Source organism: Macaca thibetana, chromosome 14 (genome assembly GCF_024542745.1).
Source record: "Macaca thibetana thibetana isolate TM-01 chromosome 14, ASM2454274v1, whole genome shotgun sequence".
Classification (NCBI taxonomy): Eukaryota; Metazoa; Chordata; class Mammalia; order Primates; family Cercopithecidae; genus Macaca; species Macaca thibetana.
In genome coordinates this window covers 100,740,649-100,764,592 of record NC_065591.1, presented here as the reverse complement: position 1 = coordinate 100,764,592, position 23,944 = coordinate 100,740,649, and the positions used below count along the sequence as shown (strand labels likewise).

Genomic DNA, 23,944 nt, shown 5'->3' with positions numbered 1-23,944 from the left:
TTAGGGCAAATTCAGAATGTTACAATGAATGTCATTTTAGTAAATTGCTACTAGCAATGCAATCATTTGTTAACTTAAATTTCTTAGTACCTCACTAAAACTCCTTTATACATAAACAAGGGGGAGACATTCACCCTATCAAAGCTTAATTATTATTATTTTTTTTTTTTGAGGTGGCCCAGGCTGGAGTGCAATGGCATGAACTTGGCTCACCACAACCTCCGCCTCCCAGGTTCAAGCGATTCTCCTGCCTCAGCCTCCCAAGTAGCTGGGATTACAGGCATGTGCCACCACGCCTGGCTAGTTTTGTATTTTTAGTAGAGATAGGGTTTGTCCATGTTGGTCAGACTGGTCTCAAACTCCCAACCTCAGGTGATCCGCCCGCCTGGGCCTCCCAAAATGCTGGGATTAGAGGTGTGAGCCACCGCACCCGGCCCAAAGCTCAATGTTTTAAATTAGTGGGACGGTTAAGGAGGAGGATGGATTTGGGGTGTAGGCAAATGGATGGTACAGAGGAAGCAGAGCTAAAATTTGTTTTTAACTCTAGAGCAGTGGAAGGAAAAGATTTTTTTTTTCTCAGTGCTAGGGTGACCAGTAGAGTATGCTGGAAAGAAAGGGGGATGAATAAAATGCAAGGAGGCATTACATTATAATTCAAATTTTTCTACCAGCAGGAGTTTATGTGTTCTGGAGTTCCAAGCCCCCACCAGAGGGCAGGATGCCCGTTCCCATAGAAGCTGAAGGCATCTTTGAGTTACAATTAAGGTGATCACACCTGGGTTTGCCCAGGACAGTTATTTTGGTAGAATTAGTCACTGCAACCCCTTTCACTCACCAAAGTATCCTGTTGTATGATACTTTATATGGGCATCCTAAGTGATAACAGAAATCAACCACAGTATAGAACATCTTTTCTATGGGGGAAAAAATGTTCCAGTTTACATATGAACTCCGAGACAAAGTGTATAGTTAGAGATTGTCCATGTGTGCTAATATCTATCTGGGTCCAGTTAACACTGCTTTCTAGCCCTCCCCCTCTTTATTTTGTTTTACTGTTCTGCCTCTGAAAGGATTCTGAAACATCCCTAGAGTTATTATGCCTTTCAATAAACAGTATGCTATAATTCTTCAATTTTGACACTATTTTGGAAGTGTCACAATGAAAACAAGAAACTGTATTAAAGAGTTACTGCTTCTTTCACTCGATAAATACTCAGTACCTACTGTTTGCTCGTATCAGGCTAGGCAATGGTGATTCAGCAGTGAACAAAACAAAGTCCCTGTCCTGAGTTTCCTATTCTAGTGATGGTAAAAACAAGCAACAACAAACTAGTATGTATTTATATATTGCCTGGTAGAAAGGAGTACTATGGAGAAAAATAAATCAGGGTAAGAGAATACAGGATAAGAGGAGGTTGCTATTTTGCATCAGGAAATCAGTGAATGCTTCTCTAGTAAAGTTATGTTTTAGCAGAAATCTGGAGACAGTAAGGAAACAAATAACAAAGCTATCTGGTGACACCAAGAGCAAAGGCCAGAATCTGCTTGGTGCATTTGAGGAGTAATTAGACAGTCTGAAGTTACGCAAGTTAGTGACAGAACAATGGGAAATAAGACCAGAGAAGGAGCTGGAAGCTAGATCATATGTGAACTTTGTAGCTTTTGTGACAAATTAGACAGGGAAACTCTTAAAGGATGGGGTTCTGAGCAGAAGAATTATAAAATGCGACTTACTTTTAAAGGCTCATTCTGGCTACTATAATTAAGAATAAACTGGGGATAGGAGAGTGGGAGGATAAGAGAAAGAAGACTAGCAGACTAGTTAGAAGACTGCTACAATTAGTAATTCATGTTACAGATTATGGTGACTTGGATGATAGACATAGCAGGAGTGTTAAAAAGTGGTTAAACTCTGGATCTATTTTTAATAGTTTTTATTTTTAAATAATTGTAGATTTACAAGAAACTTTCAAAGGTAATACAGAATTCCCATATACCCCTTATGCAGGTTTCTCCTATTGTAATTTTATAGTCTATTTCTCCCAACCAAGAAACTAACACTGGTATATTACTATTAACTAAACTCTAGATGCTATGTGGACTTCACCAAATTTTCTCATCTACTTTTAAGATACAGTCAAATAGGATTTGCAAATAAATTGTGGTGCAGTATAATAATGAAAGAAGTGAAGGCTATCTCTAGGGTTTCTCCTGAGCAAGTGAAAGAATGAAGTAAGTTCTTCAATTTCAGCCTTCTCCTAATTCATATTCACATTTTACCATAATTTTCTATAATGAAAGTAAAAATCTCTACTGCCAAAATTGCAGTTAAAATCTTAAAAAATGAACACATTGCAGAAAGCAATGAGTCAGTATCGATATACTGACTCATAAAATAAAAGTTTGAACATATCAAACTTTTCTTGTTAAAAAAACAAAAATTCTTTTGGCAAAATTATAGGACATCACAAAAGCACAAAAATAAGATTTTAAAGTTTACTTGTAAACATGAATAATCCACAGTCTGCTCAGACTGAAATTTACAGCAAGACTTACTCATTGAATGAATTTTAGAAGGGTAAGAAATTCCCCAAAAATAAAATGTTAAAGAAAACTTATCAATAAAATGCAGAACAATCTGCATCAAAATGGAAGACTCGGTCACATCTGTAACAATTCACACTTGACAAAAGACCTGCTGACATGTCTTATTCCAAATGATATGCTTCTAAAGTTCAAATATCAGTATTTTTAGATTTCAACGTTAAACAATGAAAAATGCTTTCTCAGTTCAGCTTCTTTCAAAGAGAAGATGAGTGATGAAAACGATCATAGGCCATGACAGAGCATAATGGCAATTTTATGCCCTGGCCTTGCCGGGTAAATGGGCTGGAATTTTACAAGATAACTTTAAAAAAAAAAAAAAAAACTGGTTTAAAAATTAAAGAATCAGAGTTTAGAATGCATGTGCATGGCTTTTAATACACAAGTAAATTCATCAAGCAATTATTTGGGTTTTCCTTTAATTCTTCATCTAACTTCTCCCCCTTCCATGTCCATCCTTATCACTATTTCTTGCCCAGGTTTTTGAAAAGGAGAGTTTACCTTAGCTTTTTCTCCTACTCACTGTCAGGCAGTCACGGGAGAAAAAAAAGGAAAAAAAAGAGCTTAATTCTCAATTGTGGCTGGGGATTTACCTCTTTGACCCTCAGTTTTTTCATCTGTATAAATGCAATAGATAGTTCCTCTTACCTTCATCTCAAGATTATTATGGGTAATGAATTAAGTAACATATGTGAAAGTTATTCACAAACTGTTAAGGAGCTCTGCTAGGGTATTATTGACATATTACAGTACTGGCACAAAGACATAGTTATGTTAGCAACCTGACACAAATTCTTCAAGGACTTTTGTTGCCTAGATCAGAGAACATTGGCACTGGAGAACATTTGGAATATAACCACAACATACCCCTCTAGCTTTGCCTCTCCATAAAATAATCCACTTTCAACTAATATTAGACCAGCGTCATTAAACTCATTAGAGTATCAACTCAGTGTATCATGAAGCCATCAGCAGATTGTGACCAGCATTTTATAAAAAGAAAATAGAATGAAATAGAAAATTTTGAGCACGTGGCACATAGTAAGGGTATGTTATCATTTTGTGAAATTTTTCTTTTAATGTTGTGTGTACATGTTACCAGGAAGTGATGAAAAATGTATTTCTTACTCTAAAGTGTAGCCCCCCCGCCCCCAAAATGTGGAAATCCCTACACTGAACTCCCTACTCTTCCACAGCCATACCTTCACGGTCTTCAATCGTCCAGCCATACTGATAACGTTCCTTGCACCCAGAATGCCCTTCTACCTAAGCTTTCTGGATCTCCTTTCCTTATCTGAAAAATGGAGGTAACACAAACAGCATTTCACAATGCTGCTATGAAAGTCCTTTGTTATTAGGTATTAAATGACATAAGGCCCCCCCAAATTTTTTTCTGCCCCTTCTTTCCTGACTGCAAACCTCCATGACAAGGTAAAGAAATATAGTCAGTAGTCTTAAGAACTGGAGGCAAAAGAAAAATGAATCTGGTTCAGTATATGCAAAGCTATAATATCTAGAAAACTAGGAGTTTCCTCAAGCTACCATTCAAATGAAAGAGATCTTTAAGTCAGAGATCTTAAGTCAGGAGGGCTGCCTGAAGACAGATCACTAACTTATTATTTCCTTGATGTCGGAGGAAAAGCATTATAATCATCAGTGTTATAACAAAGTAGTGCCCTCTGGGTCCAGAGAGATTTCTGGGGACTCTGTGCCCCTACTACTGTGTTGTAAAGTCATGATATCTATTTCGTTAATAATTTTCCTATACATTTTCCTTGCTGCCCGTTATCATGTTTCACTTTCTGATAAGGGACTGGCCTTTAACAGACTACATGTTCTAATTTGCTATTTATCTTCTGCAGTGTTATAACTCACAAAACCACTTATGTTAGGACCGACTAAAATGAAAATTAGTGTGTATGGGTGTGGGCCTTGCCTGGAGGCAGAATGAATGTACTCCATACACACAGGTGTCATCACTTCTATGTTGACTGACAGAGGCATTTTGTTCACTTCCAGGTTCTTGACTATGGTAGTTAATTTTCAAAACAGTGTTATATTTTATCATGGATGAGACTAGATCTCAGTTTTTAAAATTATTGGCCTAAATTGAACAACCAAAATTTCCCAAGGTAGAGTGTCAAATAAAGTTCTGGCTTGCTCTTCAAACTTCAAACTTTCTACTCAAACTAGTGAATAAATGCATATGTGCGTGAACATACATTCCTACTTCTCTCAAGTCTTCAGTGACTACTGCTTACTCCATATACCTCAAACTACTTACTATAACTATAATTCTTAATATTCAAAGCCCTCTATTTTAACTTGTACTGCTCCACTTTAAGAATCTCTACTTTTCAGGTAAAATTCTGCTGGTAATAACTTGTGACTTAATATTTCCTTTTGTTTGATGTTAACCTAGCACATTTGATCCCACTTATTGTTACTATAATATTTCCATGGTTCATTACTATGAAAGAACTTTCACGAACACTCATCTTGATTTATGCTTCAAGGCCTGACTCAAATGCCCTCCCTGGGATGCTTTCTTTTGTGAATCCTACAAGTCAAAAATAGTCTCTCCAATGTCTGAACTGTCTTTATACCAGTCACAAGTGGTGCTTCTATAACGATGTCCATTATTTTATCTTTTACTGACCTGCCTTACAGAACAGAAGCTAAATGTTAAGATTTTGGAGTCGGTCACTTACTAAATGTCAGTCCTTGAGTAAATTTAACTTACTTAAGCCTCAGGTCCCTCATCTGTCAAAATGTGTTGATAATACCTACATGTGAGGACTAAATGACATGCCTTAGCACAGTGTATGGTACGCAATAGTTCAATACTGGCAGCTATTAAAAATTGTCCTCTGTTATAGATCTTAGTTCTTCCTAAAGCATTCAGCACATGATAAGCGCCAAGTTTTGGAAACCTCATCTCTCCGAATATCTCCATGTTCCAGTCAGTTACTGATATTTTACAGGTATACTTATTGAATAAAATGCCCTTTCCACCTATTCACAGTCCTGCCCAGGACTCAACATCTCAACTACTGAAATGGTCTCCTAACTGACTTTCCCAGCTGCTCCAGCCCTCCCCATCAAATCACACAGTGCAAACAAAATTGATCTTATTAACATAAAAATAATACTCTCATTGCCAAATCCTATGTTTGTTTACAGTTCTCAACCTACTTCATCTCCTTGTGGCACTCCTGTCCAAGTCCTCCTTTAAATTCTCTTTTCATACTTCCCTGAAAAATATACCAGTTTTCCCAGCTGCTTTTCATCTGCCTGTTCCTTAACTGTTGCTATTCTCCAGGATTTGTGACCTGGCTCTTTCTCTCATTCACTCTCCAGAGTCCAACTACCAAACTGGAATTCGGAATCCACTACACACAAGGAGGTATGCAACCTTCTATACTAAAATTTCTTCTTCTGTTAAATGGGGATAACATTATTACCTATAACTTCAAGAGCTGAAGTTTGTACACTTAAAATACATTACTTAAACTCTCCCTGGAGTTAGCACTTAGAATACTACCCGACACAGGCCGGGCGTGGTGGCTCACACCTGTAATCCCTGCACTTTGGGAGGCCGACGCGGGTGGATCACAAGGTCAGGAGATCGAGACCATCCTGGCTAACACAGTGAAATCCCGTCTCTACTAAAATATACAAAAAATTAGCCGGGCATGGTGGCGGGTGCCTGTGGTCCCAGCTACTTGGGAGACTGAGGCAGGAGAATGGCATGAACCCAGGAGGTGGAGCTTTCAGTGAACCAAGATCGCACCACTGCACTCCAGCCTGGGTGACAGAGCAAGACTCTGTCTCCCAAAAAAAAAAAGAATGCTACGCAACACATGGAAAATACCAAAGAGATGTTTCATTATTTTTTTTCCTTTGGATTCAATCATTACATATGTAGACAATTCCCAAAACTTCTCTATCATAGTATTAATTACATTGCTCTACTTACAAATTTCCTCCATTAGACTGTGGGTTCCTTAGAGCAGGCTAATTCTATCGTGGCATTATGAGGGGTAACACATAGTAGGGTACTCAAGAAATGTGTGTATGTGTGTGGAGAAAACAAATGAATCCTTCTAGGGTCATCCTACCACTTATACTGCATTCCCCCACCAAAATCTCAATGCATCCCGCACGCTCTCCTGAGTCAGCCCAAATCTTCAACTTGGTGTTCAAGATCCTCTATGATTCACCAATTTCTCTAGCTCCAGCTCCTGTTATTCCTCTTGAGTGCCAGTAAAAAAAAAAAAAAAATGATAAGACCCTCCCCAATCTTACACTTTCCAAAAGCCCCAAGGAGACCAATCAAATCCTTTCTACTGAAATGGTTAGTCTCCTGCTGTATTTCAACCACTGGTAAACATACTATTCAGAATAAGTGACACACCTCAAAAATATTACATGGGAAGGTTAGAAAGGATACAAAAATGATAGATCATCACCTCCTGAAAAACAGAAATCAGAATTGTAGAGCTGAAAGGATATATAGTCCTGAACACTTCAAGCAGCATAGTTAAGAGATTTTTCTTAAGACCACACAGTGATCTACTGCTACCACCAGGATTAGAAATCAGAGTCCCAGACTGTCCGACCCTCTATGTCAGCACTGGTTCCACCTAACGCACCAGGGCCACTCTCTCCCAGTGTGGTCACTTGAAGCATTCTCGCCTTCTTCCAACACTGAGCTAAACACAACAGGATTTACATGTATACCCACCAAGGAGAAACCAAATCCTGCTGCCCCTTGGCAACAAGGCTCTTGGCAATGTATCTCTCATATTCTGATGCCCTTATATCCCAGCATTGGTTTTAGATGGTGTCGAAAAGAGTTCGGGCTAAGAACAACAGGTGCCAGACTGCCTGCAATCAGGCACACTGAAGGACAACTAGAGCCTGGTCATGCTGAGTTTGTAAATAATTTAAGAGACAGGGCTTACATTTACCCTCGTATCTTCTAGTAGACATTCTGCCATGGGGGTGTAGCCAAACCAAAAATGGAAAAGGTCTAGCACCTCAGGGTTGTAAGAAGTATACAAGTTGCCAGGCATGGTGGCTCACACCTGTAATCCCAGTACTTTGGAAGGCTGAGGCAAGAGGATCACTCGAGTCCAGCCTGGGCAAAACAGAGAGATCTCATCTCTACAAAAAAATAAACAAAATTAACCAGGTGTGGTGGCATGTATCTGTGGTTCCAGCTACTCAGGAGGCTGAGATAGGAGAATCACTTGAGCCCAGGAAGTGAAGGCTGCAGTGAGCCGAGATCACGCCACTGCACTCCAGCCTGGGCAACAAAGTAAGACCCTGTTACCAAAAAAAAAAGTATAGAAGTTGATTCTATATATGAATATAGACCACTGGTTCTTAATGGGGTGGTAGTAGTATCTTAATTATACATATATACTGCATGAACACACGTAAATAAGTCCCCTACCCCAGTGATTCTGATGGGAGAAGGGTGAGGACAGAGGAAGCTAGATATGTGCATTGTGAGACATCTTTCAGTGATTCCCAGCCCTGATTGAACCACTGGTTCAGATCCTAAGTATCTGAGAATGAACCTGCCTAAAAAGGCAACATATACTAATGCTGATTAATCATGGCTCACATTTTTTAATGTAATTCATAGCTCACAAAGTTCTTACACGTGTATTATCTTCACAAGAACCCTGGAAGGTTGGCAATGCAGGTAACACCACTACTGTTATTCTAAAGAGGAAACTGAGGCTTGGAGGGAACATGACTGCCTTGGATTCCAAAGCTTACTGGCAAGAACTGAATTTGGACCTCCTATGTCTCAAACCTAATGCTCTTTTAGGAGAGCTCTAACAACCTGGCAGTAAATGATAAAGGCTGAATGAATTGAAGCCCAAAATCTGATCTAGCATTACTGATGAACTCACAATATGGATTAGAGTCCCATTCATTCTCATTTTTCTCTTCTGCTTAGAGAGGACAATATTTTTTTTTTTCCTTCTCTCACTTTCTGTTGTCCTCAAAGCACCAACCACAAAAACATCATGTACTACTAGCTCTACTGAGTGGGGCAAAAATCTTATGGTTGGATGGATGCCAGGAGGCAGGGATCAATAGCAGTCGTGTTTAGAATTCAGACATGTACGACTCATGTTAAAAGCAATTAAATGAGGCTGAAGCCTTCCAATAATATACTTTCCAAAGAAAGCTGTGCTAATATAAATAAATGGATGAGCTTGAGAATATATATCATTTCCAACTGAAGGAAATGAGATAATTTTATGAAATAAAAATCAAATGTGTCTGTAGTAAGAGGGAAAACTAATGTACACAGCTGAAAATCAAGATAGGTAAAATAAAACAATTGGTCTTAATTCTAGCAGTAATCATCTTATAATCCAAAGACAGATAAGCGATAGAATTCTTGATAAAAGAACTTTTAGATCATGTATATACCATTTCTGCAGCATTTTCCAAGCTTAACATTTTATCTGGAATCTTATAAAAGATTTATTCCCTCAAGTAAAGACAAAAGTGAGGCTACATGAACAAAAAGTGCCTACTTCCCCCTTAATAATATCATAAACTCTTAATACCGGACCAGACAGAGTCCAAGTACATTACAGATACTAAGTACCTTTACTCTGTAGATGGTGAAAGCAAAGAAATAAATATTTAATTCACATAAGATGTACATGGAAAAATAAATAAGGTACATTACAGATACTAAGTACCTTTAGCCTGTAGATGGTGAAAGGAAAGAAATAAATATTTAATTCACATAAGGTGCACATGGAAAAATAAAAAATAACCAGAATCTATGGTAAGAATGAGGTAAGTCAAATTAATATGCCTCCTCATGGGAAAATAGTCACTTCTTTATTAGATGATCTTTCAGGCTTTGTATGTTTCTGAATTTCTATGGTCAGTTACTATTCATCTATTTCAATTTATAAAGTTACAGTAGTCACATATAATGATCTCTCAGACCAATGTCCCTTTCATCACCCTTGTGTTCCTTTATTCTAAATAAATGCCAATTCAACAGCTCTTAGTGTCCTATCAGACAGCATGAAGAGTAGAGATCTCCAGAACATTCCAAGGCCACCACATCACCTCATAAGTTTAGAGCAAAAACTAAAACTCACTGGGATGTGGAGGAGGTTAAATGTCTCTGAACAGCATAATGATGACCACACTCCTCCTTATTTAAAAAATACAATTTTTTCATTTTAATTTACACCAGAGTCAAAATAAAGCTCATTTTCTCATTTAGGGGAAATTGTTTTTTAAGTTTTAGGAGGTCAAACACCACACTTCTTGGAACAAGGGGATTTTAAAAGAAATGTGTATTTGAAGAATATGAATTATTAATTGTCTTTCATAGCTTTCATAAAACATGAATGACTCCAGGGACTAACGCTCCTAATGCTTCTAGAATTACAAGAGTTATCCATAATATATTATTTTCCTGAATCTACAGATTAAAATATCTAGGCTGAAAGCATATAAAGAGATCTCATCTTCCCCTACCATTTTTAAAAAGTAATCTTTGCCCGGGCTCAGTGGCTCATGCCTATAATTCTAGCACATTGGGAGGCCAAGGTGGGAGGATCACTTGGTGTCAGGAGTTCATGACCAGCCTAGTCAACATAGAGATCCTGTTTCTACCAAAAATAAAAATAAAAAATTAGCCAGATTTGGTGGTACATTCTTGTAGTCCTCGCTACTCAGGAGGCTAAGGCGGGAGGATTGCTGGAGCCCAGGAGGTCAAGTTTACAGTGAGCTATGATAGTGCCACTACACCACAACCTGGGCGACAGAGTGAGACCTTGTTGATTAGATTGATGAAAGAGAGAGTGAGAGAGAGAGACAGAGAGAGACAGAGACAGACAGAGAGAGAGAGAGAGAGAGAGAGAGAGAGAGAGAGAGAGAGAGAGAGAGAGAGAGAGAGAGAGAGATGGGGTTTATTAGAGACGTGGTTTCACCATGTTGCCCAGGCTGGTCTCAAACTCCTGAGCTTTAATTGAAGTATGGCATACCTCCAAAAAAGTGCACAAACCATAGGCTTATAGCTTGATGAATTTTCATAAAGTAAATATACCCCATGTAACTACCACCCAGATTAAGAAATTAGAACACTCTCAAGTTCTTTAGGAGCCCCCCTTCATGCTCCTTCCCAGTAATCACTCCCTCTTTTCCTCAAAGGTAAACTCTAACCCCAAATATTAGTTTTGCTTTTACAAAAAAACCTTTATGTAAATAGAGTATCATAGTATTTACTCTCCTGTCTGGCATCTTTTGCTCAATACCATGTTTCCGAAATTTGTCCGTTATTGGATGTAGCAGTAATTCCTTCATAGCTATATAACAATTTGTCATATGACTATGCCACAATTTATCTACCCTACAATTTAGGTTATTTCTAATCTTTGACAGTGATACTTAGTGCTGCTGTGAGAAACACACTCACCCGTCCAAACCCAAAGAATGGACTTAGAGGCACAAAGAATAGCAAAAGTGAGACTTTAATAATGGTCTTACAAGATCAGATGTCTGGTAGGCAGGCACGTCCTGGGCAGTCACAACAGGTAATTTATCTGGGTAGGAAGCATCCAGCAAGGGAGAAAGATGTAGCCTGGGAGACTAGGCCAGTCTCTCCTTTACACGTTTTTCTGCCTGCTTTATATTCGCTGGCAGCTGATTAGATTGCGCCCACGAGATTAAGGGTGGATCTGCCTTCCCTAGTCCACTGACTCAAACATTAATCTCTCTTGGTAACACCCTCACAGACACACCCAGGATCAGTACTTTGTATCCTTCAATCCAATCAAGTTGACAAGCAGTATCAACTAGCACAGTAGGAAACTTAGGTCTGTTCTTCTTCTGTGTTCCATCTCTGTTATTTCCTTTTCCTACTGACTTTTTTCTCCTTTAAGATATGGAAGAAATGGAGCCTTCCCTGCCATTTAAGAAATAGTGGTGGCCGGGCACAGTGGATGATGCCTGCAATCCCAGCACTCTGAGAGGCCAACGTGGGCAGATCACTTGAGGTCAGGAGTTCAAGACCACCCTGGCCATCACGGCAAAACCCCGTCTGTACTAAAAATAGAAAAAGTAGCTGGGCAACGTGGCATGTGCCTGTAGTCCCAGCTACTTGGGACAGTAAGGCACAAGAATCACTCCAGCCTGGGAGGCGGAGGTGGCAGTAAGCTGAAGTCACACCACTGCACTCCAGCCTGGGTGATGAAGTGAGACTCTGTCTCCCAAAAAAAAAGAAAAAAGAGAAAAAAAGTGGCATCCTCCTCCTCCTCCTCCTCCTACTCCTCCTCTGCCCCATCTTCCCCCTCTTTTCTTCCTCCCTATGACTGACTGTCTTCAATTTTGACTAAGTGTTAAGAGTATGGTTGTTTCTGCTTACATACCATATGGCAGTGCTCTCAATCTTTTTCAGTAGAGGAAGACGTTTAACATCAAACTATTTACAAGATGATAATTCTACAGTGATATATGTCATTTAAGAAAACACAAGACAGAAAATTACTCTGAATTTAGCAAAACAAACAAGTTCATATTTTGTTAATCTTAATATAGCTTTTACATACTTTTAAGGAATGATAATATATATGTATGGTATAGATAACTTATTCACTGTAGAGTCAATGCTGAGAATTTTAGAAATTCCTAGTAATAACATGGAAAACCCACACAGATTCTTGTACCATAGGCTGAGAATTACTAAAAGCAAGTCTTACAATAGTTCTCTAGCCCTGCCTTTATTTCTTCACATAAGCAACAGGATTCTGAGTTATGAAGCAAAATATTAGGAAGAAGAAGAAAGGAGGAAAGAATCTACATGTTTTTTCCAACTTTGAGACTTTTGTGTACTATATCAGAAATTATGATGATATAATCTTACAACAGCCAGTAATGACTACTAACAGTCAAAAGAATTCCCATCATTTAGACCATTAATGAATGCTAATACATACAAAAATATAGGCAAATGATTGTAAGTATCAGTCTCCACAATCATGATGGTCACATCCACACATACCCACATACACAGTTCTCTACATAGTAGAGCATGTAACCAGTGGAATAACAGACTCAGCCACATAATGAAACTGACCACAATGATTCAAATACAGTTAATTTGTTCTGCTAGATGTGCCTATAAATCCCTAACTCAAGTATATAAATGTCAAATTATCTCTAACTTGACACAAGCTGAATAAACCATGATGAAGTATAAAGGGCATCACCTGGATTGATTTACTGTTTAGGCCGTTTCATTGGAAAGGATCTAAATGACCACCCAACTGAGCAGACTATTAATAATACAACTATTTTCTACAACATAAACAAAGGGATATATACACACATAGCCCTTTTTTTCTAACACCTTACTCAAATTTATTATGAATCTGTTTTCCTCAAGTTTTATCTGGTTAGTACATTTTGCAAGTTTAATAAAAGAAACAGTACTCTGACTCTAACACCAAACATTAGTTCTCTAAGAAGTATTAGAATAAACACATTCTGACAAAGTCATTAAAATTCTGCCTTAAATGAATCTCGTATAATACTCCAAGTGTAACAACAACAGGTTTGACTTGTTTCCTGAAAAATTTCCTCTTATTCTCAGAATTAATGGCTGCCCTGAACAGGTTTAAGATCATCCTTAACACCCACTGCACAGTCAAGGAGTGCAATCCGACCTGGATCTGAGTGCTAGCTCTCCTACAATCTAATCACATTTGAATAAGGTCACAATTATTCAGGCTACTCACGTTCAATGGCATCAAATGCAACATTCACCATGATACTGTCAACGAAGAAATTTTAGCAGGACCCACTTTTTCGGTCAAACAGATATTTATGAGCAAGGAATTGCATTACAGAGTGAAGTCACAACTTCCATGAACATTCAGTTCCAAAGTTGACAGGCAAGGTGAAAAATCAACATATCAAATTACCCTAGACTATCCCTTTTACCACCCAGAGTACATATGTATTGCATATGGAATATACTCAGTTTTCCATATGCAACTTGAGGAGTTCGAAGTTAGATAAAAGGAAGGAAGAAAGGCAAAATCAATATGCACGTCTTAGGACAACTCATCTTTTAAGAATTCATTAAATTCTTTGCAAATAGGACATGTGTAAAGTCTTCTAATGGAATTCTGATTGCCTATAGAGTTTACTACATTGTTTTAATATTAAGAATCTATCATCTTAATACAAATTCATGGATTTGTTTAACACAAGATGGGGTAGAAGGGAAGTAGCAACTTGGAAAGGGCTGAGTGTGTTAGATACATCCAGTCTGCAGAATGGGAATTTACTGTATAGCATTAACATGTAAAATGTTAACTTTAAGAATGAATATAGTTGCATTTCACTGCTTCAGATATCTACAGAGCATTTATTATGTGCCAACCATGAAAAAAACTCAGCTGCTGCTCTCAAGGAGTTTATAGTCTAGTGATGAGAGACAATCACCAAGTAACACAGCAGAATGATGTACACGAAGTCCGGTGGTCCAGAAAGGAAGAATTTCCCGAGTCGGCCTGAAGGAGGCAGAAAAGGCTTCAAAACGGAAACAGTTCAGAAGAAAAAGCAATGAAGGAGAAGGTATCCTAGGCAGAGGGAAAATGTGTATACAATTTAAAAATCAATAAGATACGAGAATATGGTATGTTTAACTGGTCTTCATGGGCTGGAAGTAATGGTAAACGTTTCCTAATATTTCATCCGTAAGAAAAAAATTAAGCTGCTGGGATTCCAGTGAGATTTTATAGTAACTAATAGGAGATGCACAATAATCTGTATCTGCCTACGGTTCTGTTCTATTTCTTAATGTTCTGTTTCCTAATGTAGCCACTTGTAAAAGAGAACTAATTGTGGATAAGGAGAGCAATTTCAGGAGAAGAAATATTTACTTGCAACTTCTGCTTCAGCTTTTAAGACTCTCGAATGCGAATATTCTTGACTACCTCGGAAATGACCTATGGCCCTAATGCTTCAGAGTCAAGGCTTCAGAGTCATATAAAGCAGATTTGCATCCCGGCTCTGCCATTTCCTAGCTGGATATTCTTGGGAAAGTTACTTCAACTTCCTAAGCTTCAATTTCCTCATCTACAAAATAAAAGGTAAAACATGAGTGACCTCAGCCCTGTTTACGAGGAGATGGCCAACTATGAGCCAGAAAGCCTGCCCTCAGCCGACAAGCACTGTGATGAGCGATAGGAATACAAAGGAAAATAAGAGCCAGAGCCAGAGCCAAAGACAGAGAGAAGTGCAACCACATCAGCGCTGTAATGATTGGAGGTGCTCTACACAGGGGACCACGGGAGTAGTTCCAAAAGCAGGAGCCCGTAGGATGTGAGAGAGTCAGAAAAACCTTCATGAAAGGGGTAACCTTTTACACATGCTGACAAGAGGCCCAGAAAGATAAATGGCATGTCTCCAGCCACCCAGAAACTGTAAGACATAGCCTGCTTTTTAGACCTCAGCCCAGAGTTCTTTCCTTACTAAAGGTATTTGCTATTAGTAATTTTCTACGACTAGTTGTTAGATCATGGATCATGGATGACATTTGTTTTTGCATAGAAAAAGAAAAAAAAAGCAACATACAGAAAGAGCATAGGACAATAAACAACAACAGGGAATGAAGATTCAGGAGACCTGAGGGCATATACCAGTTCTGCCACCAAAGAAGCTGTGACATCAGGCAAGTCATTCACTTGCTTTCAGCCCTTATTTGGGTACTAGCTATGTATGTATACATTTAAGGAAAACAGTATTTCAAACAAAATCTTCCCTGGAAGCTCAAAATGTAAAGAGGAAAACAAAGTTGAGCTGGTCTGGATGAGGACTAAATGGAACCCTAGAGCCCTGCCCAAATAACTCACGCGGGGGTGGTGGGGGGTGGAGAGCAGAGTCCATAGGTCTCTCAATATAATACTGAAAACCACTGGAGTAGATCCGTGGCTGCCACACTCGCTCTTCAATTTCATGGATCAGAAAAAGCTCAAAAAAGATTTTAAAGGGGTGAAATGGGTTTTTACTTTGCCAAATAATAAGACTTTTTAAAAATTATCAGTATTATTTCCTAAATGAAAGGATATTTTAACACCGAAAAAGTAGGAAGAACAAAATATCAAACGAATAAAGTTAGCTTTGCTTTATGAAACTACTGTTCGGTCAGAGAAAAAGTCATTGAAGACCAGTAGATTAGAGAGTCAATCCAGGGCATCTCTCAAGTCTATTAGAGTTTTTCAAGTTTTTTTTTTTTTTTTTTTGGTGTTTTGTGGGGTTTTTTTGGTCTGTTTGTTTGTTTTGTTTTGTTTGAGACAGAGTCTCACTCCGTCACCCAGGCTGGACTGCAGTGGCATGATCTCGGCTCACTGCAGCCTCCACCTCCCAGGTTAAAGTGATTCTCCCACCTCAGCCTCCCAAGTATGCTGGGATTACAGGCGCACACCACCACGCCCGGCTAATCTCTGTATTTTTAGTAGAGATAGGGTTTTGCCACGATGGCCAGGCTGGTCTTGAACCCCTCACCTCAGGTGATCCACCCGTCTCGGCCTCCCAAAGTGCTGGGATTACAGGCATGAGCCACTACGCCCAGCCTAGAGTTTTAAAATTAAATAACTACTACTTCTTCAGACCTCCTATTCTGAGAGCTCTAACTTCAACACTACTTTTCTGTTAGTACAGAGATTACTTTAGGTATTCAAGAAACTGTTACCTAAAACCACTATTTGTTAAGTATAAATAAAAACACAATACAAACCAGAAATTAAAAACAAGTGAAAATGTACAACGTCTATAAAACTTCAACCTCGAAATGTATGGCATCATATTAATTTTCCCCACACCTAAAAACTACGAACTATAATCATCATTTTTAATACAGTCAAAGCAACTTTTAACTATTTTAAGTATTTGAGTTCTTTCCTACTCTTTGCTCCTTCATAGTCAGTGTTCAATTTCATCAGACTCAGACTTTTGTTTAATAAATCACACTTTTGGCCAGGTGCGGTGGCTCATGTCTGTAATCCCGGCACTTTAGGAGGCCGAGGCGGGTGGATCACGGGGTCAGGTGATCAAGACCATCCTGGCTAACACAGTGAAACTCTGTCTCTACTAAAAATACAAAAAATTAGCTGGGCGTGGTGGCGGGCGCCTGTAGTCCCAGCTACTCGGGAGGCTGAGGCAGGAAAATCGCTTGAACCTGGGAGGCGGAGGTTGCAGTGAGCCAAGATCGCACCACTGCACTCCAGCCTGGGTGACAGAGCAAGACTCCATCTTAATAAATAAACAAACAAACAAACAAATAAAAATCACACTTTCTTTTCAAAAGTAGCACAGTACTGAGATATTTCTGAGGATCTATTTCCCCAAGTTTTGGCACTGTTGTTCCTTTTCCTTACATTTCTACAAAATCATTCCAGCGACCAAGGACTCCTACTGGCACTTGCGACCCTCAAAGCAAAAGGAAATTTAGCTAGATAATGAGGTAAAGCTGTATTCCAGGATTATGTAACCTCCCTGAACCCAAAAAGCAATGTGGTCTATTGATCACTGCTACAAGTATTTTTCTGGATCTTAGTTTAAAATCTCTAGGTCATAAGAATATACGACATCTTGTTAGCTAAAGTAAAAACAATTCTGTTGTGCAGTTCAAAGATTTCTCTGCTAAAGAAAGTTTTGATACCCAAAAGACCTATATTTCCCAAACCACTATTAGGTACCCAGCAAACCTTTGTAACAGTTTCAGCTCCGTATTTATCTTCCATTTCCAATTCTGCACATAACATAATCTAGGCAGAACTTAGGTCTATCTTTTAACAAAAAGTCGTATCAGATTCCTGAGAGGTCCATTCCAACTTTAGTTTATCCTACTCACACTTTAAAGCAATTTTTCTTAGAAATACTTTCAATATGCCAGAGAAGAGATTACCAGTAATCATCATTTCTAAAATTGAAAATTCACATTATCATTAAGTTTTCTCTTTTCTGGGAAATAAAGATAATTCCATTAAACTTCACTCAAACACTCCCCCCCACCACACACACACACACACACACACACACACACAAATACTGTGTCCTTTATATCCTTCCTTGCATAATAAAATGATGTTTGCTGCACAAAACACAAAACAAGGTAGAAAGACAGCTATGTGAGTCCTCCCTTTCTTACACTTTCAGTTTCTACGCAGTGATTGCTTAAAATAGCTATAAACAGCTATGACTACATTTCCTGGTAAATTAAGTCTGCAAGTACCACCTTCTTTGACCATTAAAATACCTTCTGGATATCTTGTAGGTTCAGGGATCAAAGGGATGCTCTAGCTGGAATCTGACTGAAGTGATTCAGAAGGCAACATCCTAAGTAACACAATGATTAGGTTTACATAAGAGGATCAACGAGAAGACAAAGTTTACTCAAAAACTAAGTCACATCTGTCATTTGAAGCACACACACTGAGAGAAACCTGATAATTTACATCATATTTCTCCTTACATATCACAGAAATTTGTGCCATCATCCCTTTACCAAATGTTTCCAAATAATATCTTCTGGGTCTGCTTCCAAAAGGCACCTCAAAAGCCATGAGGGCCTTCATCCCCTGTCACTTTCATTTGAAAGGAAGCTAGGTGCAAAAGGTTGGTTTGAGCTCATTCCTTGGGCTCTGTCAGTCAGCCTGAACCTGTCATTGCTGGCAGTCCTCAGTGTCTTAAGGAATGTTTGAGTCCTGGCTGCAAACCAGCCACTGATCCCTCTGGTAATATCACTCTTACAAAAGGGCTGCCATCTCTGAGCACTCAGACAAGGGCTGTGAAATGGAGGTAGCTAAACTATTCAGAGCAATAATAAAACACAGCCTCTGTCTATTTAAAGCTCCTGGCTGAGCTGTAAAGCCATGTCAGCTCTTCTTTCTGTTCTTAGTCCGATCCTTAGTGGTTATACAGAAATGAGACCTTCTCTTGACAAGAAAAATCTTCTTCCTTTTTTAGATGTCAGGAAATAAACACACAGGACAAACACGGAAGGGGAGTGGGAAATGGAAGGGAGAGTCTGGCATAAGGAGTTCACTTAAGAGATCAGTCCCCAGTGAAAATGCCTGATTCTCACGACTTTACCATTTTTTCATTTCCCCAGCAGACACAGTATTAAAACCAAATATACACATCAATTTATGGGGGAATAAAAGAAGAGGTTTCCAGGAGGATAGCTCAAGGGTGAGAGCAATTTCTTACAGCTTAAACCACCATGGAAAAAAAAAAATTGAGCATACACCATCAGTAAGTATAAAAAATAAACCATATTTAGTGATATATACAAATATGCATGAATAAAAACAAAGGAAATACAGTAACAGGGCTTTCTCTGGCTCTAGATTATATCTTTCATCGTACATTTATACATGCAGAAATGAGAGCTTCTTAGTGAAATAAAATAGGTTTATTTTTATGCTGAACATGCAATATTCATAGATATCAAATGCTTTTATTAGATTTAAGATTTTCTTCTTAAATTTCAATCCTTCCCACTACAGCCTCTGAGATCTAGTGTCCCTGCCATGGTGGTTCATGCCTGCACTTTAAAGCATACACAGAAGCCACCACCTTAGTTAGCAGTCAGGCTGCACACACTGGAGCTCTCGTTTTCGGGCACCTTTGAAGACAGAGTGATATTTAATACTGAATATAAGCAGTCTTTTCATCTTACACTGTAGAATAATTGCTTCCCACTTCAGAACTATAGCATGAGTTATCATCTCTGACTTGCTCTCTAAGTGCTATGGCCAGCATGGAAAAAAAAAATGACAAAGAATATTAAGGGCCTCCTCAAGGGAGTTGGAGCTGTGCTAACTGCCAAGAGGAAATCATGGCTAGTCAGAAACTGCACAATGAGATACAGCATGAGAAATGACATACGTTTTTGGGCCCTAGTTCTAGGAAATCATTTCTACTAAATGTCCTCAGAATGCAGAAGCTGAACACTTCTCAGTGACAAACACATTATATAAAAATCATAGCTGCATGTGGACGGTGTTTATAATTATACATACATACTTGAGGAAAACTGTACATATGTATTTGCTGAAAAGTATCAGCTACAGACTATAGTAAAAGTGGGAGATACAGAATGCTTTTCTCCTAGATTCTAAAAGCTGAACTGATGCTTTCAGAGTTACCTGTTATCAGGTTGGGTTCACACGGGCTGTCTACCTGAACATGATACAGATGAAAATTCTATCAGGCCTGGCCCACAGAGTCAACTGCCTTTTGTATTTAATAGACACAAAATATAATGGGAAAAAGTGGTGGAGTAAACAAGGCAAACTCAGTAACAAATTATCTTAGGTATTTTTCAGCCTGCACCAGAGAGGAAACAGATGAATACAAGAAAGTGAATAGAAGGCCGCATGGGCTTGACTACAACTAGAATATCATGATATACAAATGATATATAAAATCCATACTGAAAAGAAGAGGATTTAAATTCCATTTTAACATTACAAGCATTGTTCTTGCCAAAATATAAAATGCTTTTATCAATTCTACCTTAATAGAGCTTGGAAAAACAAATGTATATAAACCCTTACCTTTGCTTGCCTCTTGTTGGCTTCTCTTCTGGCTTCCCTTTCTTTCAGTCTTTTCTCCTGGAGACAAGGAAGAGGAGAAAAATTAGCAGCATATAATTGGGTATAAAACAGAGTACATATTCATTACAGTTTTATTCCCTAAAGCTAACTAATATGTGACTTTCATTTTTCAACAAATATTTACTGACTATGGGATTGGCACAGGTATTCATGAATCATTAAGAATGTGTCAGACAGATCTGAAATCAAATCCCAGTTCTATCACTTACTCTGGCTATGCAATGGTTAGTACTGACTTTCAAATAAAACACACACAAACAGGACAGGTAAAACATAATGTACGATTATACAAGAGACACATCCTAGTGATTACTTGGAGGTTCTAGAAACCAAGTTCAGTGGAAGGAAATGCAAAGGAGAAAAAATAAAAACTCAGAAAGCTTTTGGCTTGCTTATTATCAAAGAGCTTCTTTAGAAAATGACCGAACTCAAACCTGGGTCTTCATGTGCCAAATCTAGTGCTTTTTTGCAATACATTCTAATAAAAATAAAAATGTTAATATTTGGGGGTTAAACATTAACAGATGTGACTTTAAAAACAGAAGAAAATAATAACTAGTATTATTTTAGCAAGCAGCCAATTAATGCAATAGTGATTATCAAACTTTATCCCTGAATTGGTTCTCTAATGAGATTATAAGAGATGTTCTGCCACTAAATTAGAATAATCTCAATGCTTCCCCAAGTTGTGGGGAAAAATGATGGCAGTTTCTAAACAATTTGTTCCTAAATTAAGTTGGCACCAATCACAGGCTTTCTTTGAGCATTAGTAGACTACAAAATACATGAAAGAAGCAAAACAAGATTAAAGAAAAAATGTGATATAACTGATCATAATTAACACTTCATTTGAGCTGGCTTTAGCTTGTGGATACACGTATTTGTAACTTTATCTCCCTTCTCTTCCCACCCCACCCTCCATGCAGAGTTTTCCTGTGTTAGACATTCATGTTATTCTACGAAGACTGCACAGTGACTTGAGTGTTTTGCTGCTTACACTAATGTTAAGACTATAGCTATATAAAATATCAAGTAACTGCAGAGAGGAATAAAATTGTACTTTCATAAAAATTTATTTGTCCATTAGCACATTACTATGCTATTTTCTTACCAACAGAAATAGCTCAGAATTATTAAGTATCAACAATGTGCTAGGCATTTCATATAACAATTCGATTTTTTTTATCTTTTTAAACCTATGTAACAGAACTTATAAGGTATTACTATTCCCATTCTGTAGATGAAAAATGGAAGATCAAAGTAACTAAGTAACTTGACTGATGTCACACATAGTAAGTGATGGACTTGGGATTAAACTGGGCCTGCGGAGCCGAAGTTCTCACTCCCTCAAATCTAGCACATCACTACACTTCATACTCCTCCACTGGAATACTGACTTCACTTTGTAGGTTCGTACGTAGTATTTGTATCCGTATCAGCATGTTTTAGACAAATGTTGCCACTTCCTTTATCATTATAAATAGTCCGCTACCATACAGGTCTTTTCATCCTGATAGCATTTTTTATTTTCCTGACAGCATTTTATAGACATTAATGAATTTTTGTCAGTCTTCTGCGCAGAAGAAACAGGTAACTGATCACATTTAAAAGCCATACAAATTTTTGTTGTAATTATTCAACAACTAGTCTTCTTTCAACACATCAGTGTCTGAAAATGGCACTTCAAACTTGCAAAGAATAAATTCGATATATTCACATCAGAAAAATCCTTTCTACTCAAGCAAACATAACCATGCTGAGGTTTTCCATTTAGTCATTTTAATCATAGCAGAAAAAAATGGACAATTTTCTACTTTTACTGAATTCCAATATTAATTCATTATAGTCACTAAAAGATATTTTAAATTTCAGCTTTAAATTGGCTATCAGAATTTATATGTGCATGCAAATAAGATAATTTTCCCTTTTAAATTTTCTACCAAAATTTTCAGACAGATGAGATATCCAAAGACTTTTACAATATGAAGCAAATGTTACCAAGATATGAAACAAATGCACTAATGACAAATTTTTAATACTGAGTAAAACTAAAAGAAAATAATTTGAAGTGAATCATTAGAAAATGTTTCTTTCTTATCTGAAAAAGCTTTATTAGTACCCTGTCTGAAAAGAGCCAAGAGTAAACATCGAGAGAGAAGCAAAAGAACTGAAAGTAGATATGTCATAATTCAAAACTTAGAAAATGAATATATTCTTTGTGGGGGTAAGAAAAAAATATTTTAAAGACAGTTTATGACATATGACAAAACATAAAGATAAAAGGCTGGAATACAGTCACTTCAAGAGAAAAGTATAAGTGAATTTCATTAGATTCGGTAACTGAAGTCCTCCTCCCCTTTTCATTAGGTGTGGCTCAAATGCTTTAAATCCTTTATTTTTCCTATTTTGTTTTTGAGGACATCCTGGTACCAAAAACTATTTTATGCTACAAAAAAAGAAGGCAAAATGTTATCTTTAGTTCTGCCATGCTACAAATGATTAAGTATAAGGGGAGCATGAAATTCAATAATGAAAATCAAATTCACAAGGGACAGAAAAACAGAAAATCAAATTTCAAGGTATAAAATACTCCCTTTATAGATATTATATTTCTTTTGGATTCTCACACACTATAGGTCCTTAGCTTCCAGAAAAGAAAGTACCATGAAATATGAATTTCATGAGCAGTCAGGACTACGAATTTAAACTTTTTCATTCTAGGGTGATACTTGAAAATTTGTAATTTGAAAGTAAGACTCATTTTTGGAGGTTATGGAAGTATAATCCATTTGCATGACTCTCGGGCAACTGTGTCAGTTTGGTAAGGAACTGAGTCCCCAGCTACCACGTAAGGAAGAAGGGGACATGTATCTTTACTTCAGTATTATAATAACCTATTTTTCAAAAAAGAAAACTGGCTTAACAAAAGTGAACAAAAGAAAGATCATGAGAATTGTTAAGTCCCAAAGATATCCCCTGCCTCTAAGAACAAAATTCCAGTAAACCTAAATCCTTGCCAGGAACTTAACACAACAAGGTTCTCTGATCTGTTACCTATTTTACAGAGTTTTGCTTGAACGACATTAAAAAGTGGACTTCTATGAATAAATCTGTAACAACTATAACAAGGATATGAAGACAGAATGAGAAAAACAAATTGATGTGGAAACACTGAATTCACTAGTTAAATCCTTTGAATATTTACCCAACCACATGGTAGGCTCTGGATACATATAATGGGCAAAACAGATATAGACCATTGCCCTTTGCAGTTTATAACTTAATCCTATCAGACTCCCTGATTCCACTGGCAGCAAACTGCTCCCTGCTCCTCAACCCCAATCTCTAACTACTCACCATCAACCTAATACCCAACCCACCTCTCCAACACCATATAGTTTAAAAAAAAAAAAAAAAAAAAAAAAAAAAAGCATGAAAATAGATCAGATTTATGTAATTCTGAATATTTGTCTCATTTTTGATGCTGGATATAGAGCCCAAACACCAAGATATTGAGCTAAATGTCACTAGATGGTATAAGCTTGTGAGAGTAAGAACAGAAACCTCCCCAGGCAGACATCTCCAAATGGTAGGCAAAGATTCTGTAGTAACAGGTTGGCTTCCATTTTAATAATAAACCTGGTTGTGAC

At 37.8% G+C, this 23,944-nt stretch overlaps 1 protein-coding gene across 3 annotated transcripts in view; it reads right to left on the bottom strand.

The window, feature by feature from the left end:
- The window catches only part of DDX10 (DEAD-box helicase 10), a 342,707-nt gene that overhangs the window by 66,580 nt on the left and 252,183 nt on the right, over positions 1 to 23,944 (bottom strand). For all 3 annotated transcript variants that reach the window (XM_050758689.1, XM_050758690.1, XM_050758688.1), the window contains one exon: positions 20,235 to 20,291. In XM_050758689.1, coding sequence (XP_050614646.1) covers positions 20,235 to 20,291 — 57 coding nt within the window. The remainder of the gene's footprint in view (positions 1 to 20,234; positions 20,292 to 23,944) is intronic.